The sequence below is a fragment of the Sceloporus occidentalis genome, unplaced genomic scaffold (genome assembly GCF_023333645.1).
Source record: "Sceloporus occidentalis isolate IW3139 unplaced genomic scaffold, rSceOcc1.0.p SCAF_1, whole genome shotgun sequence".
NCBI classification, from domain to species: Eukaryota; Metazoa; Chordata; class Lepidosauria; order Squamata; family Phrynosomatidae; genus Sceloporus; species Sceloporus occidentalis.
In genome coordinates, this window is record NW_028316981.1 from 151,869,178 (window position 1) to 151,880,514 (window position 11,337).

Consider the following 11,337-nt stretch of genomic DNA (forward strand, 5'->3'; position numbering starts at 1 on the left):
TCCTGATTGTGTTAACTAATGTGGTTGAGGTAAACAAACCCCAAAGCACACCCTCCCCTTCTTTTTCAACTTTTCTCTAGGCCCCTGACCCAATTCCAATGGATTACTATATCTACTGGATCTTACTAGATACTCAGTGGATAAGAGACATAGCTGACACTCAGCCTTGAAGTTCTAAGAGGAGTAAGATGGGTTGCATGTAGCCCTCAATATAAAGCCCTCTACAAGTGGGGGATTCAGATCTTTGAGAAGAGTACAGTGTTTCTTGCAATTCAGCTGGCTAGCTTTTAAGGGAAGGGGAAGAAAAGTGATAGCCACACCCACTTTGGGCTCCTACATTGCCACCTTCTTTTTTCCTGACAAACTGCCCAAAAGAATTAGGGATCCTATAGCTTTAATGACTGTAGAAGAGGGGATTTCAGCAGGTGGGGGGATTTGTTTTCACTTGGCATCTAGAAAAGGAATGCATCCCCGGATAAGTAAAAGGAAAAAAGAGGAGTCTGGGCCTAAATAACCTGAAAGCATCAAATCCCTTCTGATTTTGGAAGATAAGCAGACTCAAACCTGGCTAGTATTTGAATGTGAGACCGCCAACGAATACCAGAGGCTGTAGGCTTTCAGAAGAAGGAACTGGCAAAACCACCTCTGAGTATTCCTTGCCTAACAGAACCCTATGAAATTAATGTGGTTGCCTTAAGTCAACAGGCAACTTGAAGGCATAGGATCTGGTGCCCTTAGGCCATAAACTTACTTCTCTCCTCCTCCTCCTCCTCATTATGCAGAGTACTGGCACCTTAGAAAGTACATAGAAGAAGGCATAGATGGTGTCAGGTATTGAGTTAGCATCACAGATCAAGTAGAGAAGTCAAATAAGAGTGTAGATTATTAACAAGAAGTTTGTTGTACTTGTATTTTAAATAAAATGTATTTGCTTTGAACCCATACACTGCATTCTTCAGCTCTGAAACGTTCTGCAAAGCACTGACATAGCTAATTATGGCTGACGTCCAATTTATGAGTTATGATGGTATTAATCCAATGTACATCATCATGTTTTGTTATGGTGGTGATTGCTGCAGAAGTCAGAATTCTCTACTGATTTCACACAGTGACAAAAATGCCACCAGGACTTACCTTTTAGGTGTTGCAGCCCCGCACTCCACAACCATTTCATGGCCAGTTGAGAGCAAGAGACATAAGAGAACTGATTGCCTCTATCCTTATACCTAGATGCAGAACAATTACATCATCTGCTGAACCTTCGTCAACCCTCTAGAGTTCTTGGAGGATGATATCATTGTTCTGCATCTGGTTACAGGGACACTGCCAGACACTTATTTGATGATTTACCACTCTCCGCTAAATGATTCTGGAGTGCAGCTAAAATGAGGTCTGGAGGGGGTGAGATGTGGGGATATGGTGTAGTTCTCCCTGCAGAACTTTTACACTGTCTCTGCAATGCAGGAATTAGGCGTGTACCTAGGATAATGCCTACAGACCCATAACCTGACTCAAGTAACAGTGACCCAGTTTCCATGCTATCTCAGGTATCACTGTACAGTGCACATGCTTGGCCTGTGATCCAAGCGGACAGGGGGCAACTTATCCCAAAATTGGATGTCCCTAGAGTGCTCATACCATGAGCCAATGGTGATAGCAGTTAATTCTAGACTGCTGTTGGGCCAACTTGCTTATTGCAAGGGGTAATGTTGCAGACAAGGGACTTTCTAGCAGTGCATCCAAAATTATTCTGGCAAAACAAGAGCTAATAGGTTTGTATTCTCCCCCACCCCCATTCCTCTGCTACCTACAGTTCCAGGGACAGGAACATGGCTGGTAGGATACAAACTCCCTGAGCTGTCCCTTCACTGTACACGAAAGATACCTATAACTATCTCCCCCCCACCACCAGCTCCCTCAGTCTTACCCTCCAGCCCCATACCATACCATGCTATGTCTTCCCATGAAATTGTTTAAAATGACATCCTTAGGAGCATGTGCACAATTTCTTCTATGTCTCTATAACTGTTCTGACCATCCCCTCTTCAATGTATAATGGCTATCAAGAAAAGAATCTCATGTAGATTAGAACAGGCAACTTCCTTAAACATGTTTGTGCCTGCTTTGCAAACCTCACTGAATGTTATTTCTTGTTGCTGCTGAATTTTGTTCCTTGAGCAGAGGAGGAAGATGTTTACTCATGGGGAGATTAAAACAAGTGGCCTCTTAAACACAGCTGCACCTACTTTAATAAAGAACATCACTGGAAATCCTTGGATGCACCTGCTGCCATTTTCTCATTTCTTGCACATTTCAGTGGGTGAGTGAGAGCAATATGGCTGGAATACATTGGGGCTGAACTGCATGGTTTGGCTCCCTCTGTGGCCATGTGTACATAGTAACTTGCACCAATGCTGGTTCATGGGCTATTTTTCCAGACACTATAGATATGTCTTTTAATCTTCCCATTGTTTGTGTGCATTTCCACTGCCTCATATCAGATATGACAGTGATTCCACCAGTGGTGCAGCCCTGCCCTCCATAATGCATGTACAGGTTTACTTTGTTAGCTCCCAACCCCAGCCTCAGAATGTGTAGAATAATGTTATATATTTTTAGAAAACAAGACACAATTTTTCTAGGACAGGGAATGCTTTTTATTCACAAAGCCATCACATTATTGGATGGCTTGGGTCTGTAAAACGTTCATGATTTAAAGCGTAGATCAGTTATTGTAGGGCAAACAATTTACACAGCTACATAAATTAACCAATCAGACTAGTACTTGAATGTTGTTAAAAACAGTGGTGAGAAAAAGTTCACGAACCCTAATGATAATTATGGATATTCCATATTTTTAATAGGACATAATTAAATCCAGCATTATTCTAAATATCCAGTAAGGTTTAAATTAACCTATTATGTTTCTTGCGTAATAAAACAATGTATAAATTAGGCAGACAGTGAGTATATAAAAAGTCCAAATAAGTGCAAAATCAAGTGAACTTCTGGCTGCCTAAGTTCAGTTAAAGGAAATAATTAGTATCATTCCTTAAGTAATTTGATATGTCTGTGGGGTGAGTTGTGGGCACTCAATAAAAGGATCAGAAACTTTGTGAATTTGGTTGTCAGCACATAGTTGTGTGGAAACATGTCACACCACAGTCAAAAGACATCTCTGAAGACCTCAGAAAAATCAGTTACTGCTACTCACCAATTTAGAAAGGGCTATGAAACAATTTCTAAGCATCTGGGGATGTACCAACCCATTGTTAAGACAGCTAGTCTACAAATGGAGAAGGTTCAAGTTCACAGTCACTCTATTCAGGAGTGTTTGCCCTATCCAAATCCCTCCAAGAACTAACCAGCACATCATCCAGTTACAAAGAACCCCAGAGTAACATCCAACAATCGGTAGGGCATGCTTGCACACTGTGAAGGCTCATGATTCAATGATCCAGAAAAGACTTAAGAACAATGTTGCCAGGAGGAAACCACTGCTTTATACAAAGAACACTGCTGCCCATCTGAAGTTTTTTAAAGATCATTTATGATTCCCCCAAGACTTCTGGAACACTATTCTCTGGATATATGAGTCAAAGGTAGGTTAGGGCCTCAACAAGAAACAATATATTTGGTCAAATATAATGGGTTCAATCACTGGGGTTCCCCTTGTCAAGTATGATCATCAGATAGTGTTGGTTTGGGCCTGCTCTGCTGCCTCACAACCTGAACATCTTGCTATCTTTTATATACTCTTGAATTCTTCAGTGTATCAGAAAATACAAGAGGAGAACATCAGGTTACGACTTCCTAGAGCCGATGGTGAACCAAACCTGGATCATGAAACACAACAATGATCCTAAACATACAAGCAGATCTATCAAATAATGTCCTTAGAAGAATAATTTCAGTGTTTTAGAATGGCCTAGTCAAACTCTAGCTCTAAACTCATTAGTTTAGACTGGCCTAGGCAGGTCTAGGCTGCTTGCTGTGGCAGGACCTGAAGTGAGTTTTTAATGCAACAAAGGCCTTTATTCAGAGGAAGCAGTTTGGTAACTCCTCAAAATGCTTACCTGACATTATTGTTACTCAAGGGGTATCACTCAGTCTAAACATTCATATACTTTTTCACACTTGGGTATTGACTAAGACAGTGATGGCAAGCCTTTTACAGACCGAGTGCCCAAACTACAACCCAAAACCCACTTATTTATCACGAAGTGCCATGTTCCCCTGGCTTTCTAGTAACAAACTCTGTGGTGGGGTGACAGAGCATGTGCCCACAGAGAGGGCTCTGAGTGCCACCTCTGGCACGCGTGCCATAGGTTCACCACCACTGGACTAATATATCAGTCAGATAAATACATTTTGAAAATGTATCATCTTTAGGTGTCATTTATTTAATCTAGGCATCTAATATATTTAGGATTATGGGGTTACATTAAGATCTAGTAACTTTTTAAGTGAAATAATGGCAACTTTAAGGGGTCGCAAACTTTTTCTCATCACTGTAGCTTTAAAATTCCCTGTAAGAGCAGCACCATTGTGACATTTTCTTTTAGTATTCTTCTCCTTCCTCCTCCCCTTCTCCTTCAACTGAATCCACACCCACTTCTTCATAATCCTTCTCAAGGGCAGCCATGTCCTCCCGAGCCTCGGAGAACTCTCCTTCCTCCATCCCCTCCCCAACGTACCAATGGACAAAGGCACGCTTGGCATACATCAGGTCAAATTTGTGATCCAGGCGAGCCCAGGCCTCAGCAATGGCTGTGGTGTTGCTCAGCATGCAGACCGCACGCTGTACTTTGGCCAGGTCGCCTCCAGGGACCACAGTGGGGGGCTGGTAGTTAATGCCCACCTTGAAACCAGTGGGACACCAGTCCACAAATTGGATGGTGCGTTTGGTCTTGATGGTGGCAATAGCAGCATTGACATCTTTGGGAACAACATCACCACGGTACAACAGGCAGCAGGCCATGTATTTACCGTGACGAGGGTCACATTTCACCATCTGGTTGGCTGGCTCAAAGCAAGCATTGGTGATCTCAGCCACAGAAAGCTGCTCATGGTAAGCTTTCTCAGCTGAGATGACCGGGGCATAGGTGGCCAGGGGGAAGTGGATACGGGGATAGGGCACCAAGTTGGTCTGGAATTCTGTCAGATCTACATTCAGGGCACCATCAAATCGCAGGGAGGCTGTAATGGAGGACACAATCTGACCAATTAACCTATTCAGATTTGTGTAAGTGGGGCGCTCAATGTCTAGATTCCTGCGGCAGATATCATAGATGGCCTCGTTGTCTACCATGAAGGCGCAGTCAGAGTGCTCTAGGGTGGTGTGGGTGGTCAGGATGGAGTTGTAGGGCTCAACTACGGCTGTGGAGACTTGAGGAGCTGGGTAGATGGAGAACTCCAGCTTGGACTTCTTGCCATAGTCAACAGACAGCCGCTCCATCAGCAAGGAGGTAAAACCAGAGCCCGTGCCACCACCAAAGCTGTGGAAGACCAGAAAGCCCTGCAGGCCTGTGCACTGGTCAGCCTGTGGAAATAAATTACTGTTAAATAATTGTGTCAATAACCATCTAAAATAGGGTGGGGCAATATAAAGTCCTCTAAGAGTTGGGGAACTGCACCAGCCCCACCCTGCATAGTCCCTTACAATGTATAACAGGGGTTCCAGTCCAGCACCACTTGGAGGGCCAGGAGTTGCTCATGCTTCATGTAATATGCACAGGAAAAATAAATAAATGGTCTGTCTATATTAGAGATAGCATAAAGCTACCAGTCAGCACTATTTGACACTGCTTGGGATTTTCTCAGTTTAATTTGGCAGCTAGTGAAGTCAGAAGATATTTCATGCACCTATTCCAATTAGTACATACTTGCAACTTTACTATTAATATGTATGCTAACCATGGCTATGTTCTTTGAATGTACAATTTGGAACTTGCTAATATTCTATGTGACAGCATGAATTACTGGTGTTTTAGTATCATGTCCAGTTAATCTTTTAGTCAAAAAATGTTTACCAGCTTTCTGATCCGGTCAAGGACCAAGTCAATGATCTCCTTGCCAATGGTGTAGTGGCCCCTGGCATAGTTGTTGGCTGCATCTTCCTTGCCAGTGATGAGCTGCTCAGGGTGGAAGAGCTGGCGGTAGGTTCCAGTGCGCACTTCATCTGCAGAGAGTCAGGAGAAATTATTAGAATTAGCTTACTGTAAAAGGATAATCTAACTGCCGGCATTGTAGTTATATCTTTTAGGCTTTATCTGGAAAAATGTCCTATTCCCTTGGTATTCATCAACTGATAAGTATATAATAAAAAATACCAGTGATATTATTACGGTAGGTCTTTTTTTTTAATTGGAACCTATGGAAAGCAAGAATTGTAATCAAGTGGGAGATGCACTGAGATGTTTAAAGAGGATTTATACAACACTTTATAAGTATGTTGGAAGGATAAAGCAGCTAGGAAAGGAGACACAGATGTCACTATAAGCTTCCTGCAGGGAAAGTGAGATAGAAATATAACAAATAAAAACCAGAAGTAATATTCCTCATGCTCAGGAAAAGCCAATGTCTTGGAGTCTGAGCCTTCCCCAACCTGGTGCCCTGACAGAGAATTTGGAATACAACTGTCATCATTCACAGTCACCACAGCAAGGGATGGAAGAAGATGAATTCTAACACATCTGGAGGTCACCAGTTGTGGAAGGCTGCTTTTGTCCTTAGGGGAAAAGCTCATGCTCAGCAAGATGGAGTTTACACCTACCAATCACAGTTGGTTCCAAATCTACAAAGACAGCTCTGGGGACGTGTTTGCCAGCTCCTGTTTCACTGAAGAATGTGTTGAAGGAGTCGTCTCCTCCCCCGATGGTCTTGTCGCTGGGCATCTGCCCATCAGGCTGTATACCATGTTCAAGGCAGTAGAGCTCCCAGCAGGCATTGCCAATCTGGACACCGGCTTGGCCAACATGGATGGAGATGCACTCACGCTGTGTAAAAGAGAGGTAAGAGAAAGAGAGAAAATAAACAATTGAGAAGTTTAATATGCTTAATTTACTGAGGCAAGCAACACATGTAGGTTTGCACATGTATGAGGAAGAGGCTGAGTAGAGGACAGAGACCCTTGCCAGCAGTTTATGCACTCCCGCTCTTTTTTCAGTTGTAGAAAGACCCATGTCTAGATTGGAGATTTTTAAAAGACTGGATTAATAACAAAAGAAGACTCTATCAATGTCTGTCTGCAATATGGAGGTTCAGATTAGGTGTGCTTCTGAATACCTATTATTGGTGACAGTGGGACAGAGCTACTGCCTCTGTGTCCTTATTTGCTGGCTTCAAGGGCACACAATTGTCCATGGGGAGGATGACAGCATGCTGGACTAGAAATGGCATAAATGCACTTTATTAACTGGGTTTCTACTTTGCTGTGTTACAGTATTTTAATAACCACATCTTTCTCATTAAATAAAAACACCAGAAATCTACCATAGTCCTTTCACTCGACTATAGGAATAAGACTTCAGATGCTCTTAAGGTTTGTTGTGATGAATGCTCACAAAGCAAAAAGAAGAGACCAATGTAACAGCTACTTGTTCATTGTTCAAAATTCTGTTGTTCAAATGGGGATAAAAAAATAAAAGATGTATTTGTAGAGAAGGCACCAAACTGTTCAGCTCTAGGGAAAGATAAGTCAATTGCAACTGAAGTGGTTTAGTTGTAGCATCATACCTTGGAGTGCCAGGGTGCCACACCCACCCTTTGTTCCTGAATACTGCAAAGCTGTGTTCAATGGATTCCCTACCCAAATTTCTTTTTGATATCCATGTTGAACTGGAGATAAATTATTATCCATCAATGTTCAACCTCACAATATTGGGAAGAGACTAAATTTTGAGAAAACTCCAAAGTTCTGCAGCCCCTTAGCTTTGGGGTTGTACTCTTTCCTCCCTGCTTTGCAAGCTGAAATGTGCTCATCCTCAGGTACTTTTTCCTTCTGTTCTTCTATTGTGCTACAGAATATTCAGCCATTTGGTGAGAGAAAGAAATGGGTCTAGGCCACACCCTGTCTAGCAATACTGGCTATACTCTGTAGTAGGAACAAGATTCGAACCATTTTCTTTTTGCCGTCCACACCTACATGGACTGCTGGTGTCTGCCATCTGCAATGGATTAATACAGCTGGGTCTATTTCCAGCATGATCTCATTATGCTGTTTTGCCCATTTTCCCTCCTCTGACCTCAGCTCAGCTGAGAACACGCTTGGGAATGAAAGAATTGAATGCAATGGCTGAATCAGAAGACAAAGCTTCTACATCGCATGCCAAGAAAGCATGATTATAAGGGAGCAATGTAAGTGGTGGAGACAAGTCTCCAGTGTCCATTTCCCCCCCTCTGTTAAATGGACCATGCTTTCAAAACTTATGGGCACAAACAATTTAAAATGTCTTCTTCTTTTTAAAATATTGGGAATGTTGCACAGGGTTAAAAGTGGAACCTTCCAATACAGCAAGGGTACAAATGGGAGCGGAGCACAATGGATGTGGAAGGGAGGCACTTGTTGAAAAGAGAAACCAATACAGTTGGGTTGCTGCATTGTCTCCCAATTAATGATATTCTGGTCACATCTGCCAGAGGAGCCACCCTCTTTGTCTGCCTGTCAGCCATCGCCTTCTGCCTCCTATTCATTGGGGGACCAATCTGCTTCAGGGCATCTGGGATGCAGGGGGGAGGGGGAGGGGGAGGGGGTGGGAGGGAAGGAGGAGGGAGCCCTGTCTGGGTGATGCTTCCCACCCCACCCCTCAGCACAGACTCCTTTTACAAGGCTCCTCTTTATCCAGGGTCCCTGGCTGGTGCCCGGCAAAGGCTGGGTGTGGTCTCTCCTTGCCAAGGCAGCCCTTTCTCCATTCCCAAAGCAACTGGGTGGAGGCAAACTCCTTAGCCCCTGGCTACTTCCAGTTCCTGATCCAACCAATGTACAGCTACTTTTTAAAATTGTGGTTTGCATTTTAACATGTTGTACCCTGCCTCGAGCCTTGAAGAAAGATGGGAAAGAAATAAAATTTATTATTATTATTATTATTATTATTATTATTGTTACTATTGTTACTATTGAGAGCCAAGTCCCACTGGGTTCAATTAAACTTATGCCCACCAAAGTTGAATAAATGCTGTGCAGCCAAGGTGCCCCTTTTGTGGCATTGGGGGTCCTCCCTGCCCATCCATCCCTTGCATCCCTATGCTGCTCTCTCCCCTCCCTCCAATGCCTACTGATGCATGCATCATTCAATAGAGGGAGCATCTACAATGTAGAAATAATACTTTGACTGCATCTGTAGTGCATTAATAATCCAGTTTGACACCATCGTAACTGCCATGGCTCCATGCTATGGGATTCTGGGAAGTGTAGTTTGTTGTGGCACCATTTGGTGCTACAATAAACTACACTTCCCAGAATTCCATAGCTTAGAGCCATGGCAGTCACGGTGGTGTCAAACTGGATTATTAATGCACTACAGATGTAGTTTTTGATCCCACTTGAAGTGCCGTAGCTCTATCCTATATAATTTGGGGATTTGTAGTTTAACAAGGTCTTTAGCTTTCCCTGTCCAAGAGGGCTGGTAGTGCTGTGCAAATATACAAATCCCAGGATTCTGTAGGATGGAGCCAACGGCAGTTAAAGCAATGTCAAACTGCATTGTTTCTGCAGTGTAGATGCATCCCGTGAGATCTATCTATCAGCCTTCCTGCAAAAGGGCTCCAGTGATTTAAAGCACGTCTCTTTTGAAAAGGGGCACGAAAGAGAAAAAACCCTGCACCCCCCTAGCCCCCCACTCCAGCCCTGGGTTTGATTCCCAAATGGGGTTTTTTGCCTGAAAGGAGCTGAGAGCCCAGAGCCTGTCAGATTTGCCCTTTCCAGGGCAGAGCCAGCGTGTGGTCTGAGTGTTGGACTAGGACTCTGGAGACCAGGGTTCGAATCCCGACTGGGTCATCATGGAAACCCACTGGGTGGCCTTGGGCGAGTCACACTCTCTCAGCCTCAGAGGATGGCAAGGGCAACCCTCCTCTGAAGGAACTCCAGGCAGGGTGGCCTTAGGGTCTCCAGAAGTCGGAAACCACCTGAAGACACACAGCAGCAGCAACAACAACGGAAGATGCTTAGAGCCATAGTTGGCCAGCCTGCCCCCTCCCTCTCCTCCCGGGCCTGGATTAAGCAGCCCAGCCTCCGCCCGGGAAGGAACTGCAGCTGCATCCTCACTGCAGAAACAATCTAGTTCGACACCACTTTAACTGCCAGGGCTCCATTCAAGGCTGGGGGTGATAGTTTCGTGAGACATTTAGCCTTCTCTGTCAAGAGAGCTCCAGCGCCACAGCAAATTACCGTTGCTAGAATCCTACAGCGCGGAGCCCTGGCAGTTAAACCGGTGCCAAACCGGGTTATTTCTGCAGTGCGGATGCAGCCTGGGAGAGAGAGCGGCTTAGAGCGCACGCCCTCCTCTGCTTTGCTCTTTTCGTCTGCCGAGAAACTGGAGCCCTGCGGGAGAGCATCGGGCGAGAGAGACCACGTTGGGGCGTCGTCGGGGAAGGAGGGAGGGAGGGAGAAGAGAAGAGGAAAGAGAGAAAGAAGGAGGAAAGAAGGTGAAGGAAGGGAGAAGGAAAGATGGGAAGAAAGGAAGAAAAGAAGGAGAAAGGAAGGGAGAGAAGGAAGGGAGGGAGGGAGGAAGGAGGACAGGAGGAGGAAGAGGAAAGAAGAGAAGAAAGAAAGAAAGAAAGAAAGAAAGAAAGAAAGAAAGAAGAGAAGGCGGAAAGAAGGGAAGGAAGGAAGGAAGGAAGGAAGGAAGGAAGGAAGGAAGGAAGGAAGGGGGAGAGGAGGCAAAGGGGCCCGGCCGCCTCTGCTTACCATGGTTGTGGTTTCTGCTGCTGCTTGTGCTGCGGTCCTTGGCGAAGTGGAGCCGGGGAAGGGAGGAGGAAGAGGAGGAGGAGGAGGAGGAAGGCGCGGGTGCTTTCTTACAGCGCGACTCTTAGGGGGTCGATGTAAGAGAAGGTGTGGGGCGGGGGCCGAGGCGGGTCCCCTATATACAGCCCCGTCGCCATGGGGACGGACCGGGCTTCTTGCGGTTGGTGGAAGGGCAGCCCAATCTGGCCGCAGAAGCCGCGGGAGGAGGACGGGGATTGGCTCAGGAGCACCAAGGGGATGATGAGGTCATCTCCAGGACCCTCCCCCCCAGGCAGACACACAGCCCCCCCTCAGCCCCGGGTCTCTCTCTCTCTCTCTCTCTCTCTCTCTGTGCAGCATCCTCCAGACAAAGGGAGCGGGGGGGGGGGGGAGAA

General features: G+C 45.2%; 1 protein-coding gene across 1 annotated transcript; it reads right to left on the bottom strand.

Moving 5' to 3' along the window:
• Positions 1 to 2,633: 2,633 nt before the first annotated feature.
• LOC149322433 (tubulin alpha-1A chain) lies at positions 2,634 to 11,058 on the bottom strand. The gene is made up of 4 exons (XM_089477581.1): positions 10,907 to 11,058; positions 6,776 to 6,998; positions 6,033 to 6,181; positions 2,634 to 5,542 (listed from the first exon to the last, which is right to left on the bottom strand). The coding sequence occupies exons 1-4, from the start codon at positions 10,907 to 10,909 to the stop codon at positions 4,562 to 4,564; spliced, it is 1,356 nt and encodes a 451-aa protein (XP_089333707.1). The 5' UTR covers positions 10,910 to 11,058; the 3' UTR covers positions 2,634 to 4,561.
• Positions 11,059 to 11,337: the final 279 nt, after the last annotated feature.

Coding starts and splice junctions, on each gene's coding strand:
- LOC149322433 (XM_089477581.1), bottom strand. Junction 6,182..6,775: donor TTTGGAACCAACTGTGATTG/GTAGGTGTAAAC, acceptor GACTCTCTGCAG/ATGAAGTGCGCACTGGAACC. Junction 5,543..6,032: donor TTGACCGGATCAGAAAGCTG/GTAAACATTTTT, acceptor TTATTTCCACAG/GCTGACCAGTGCACAGGCCT.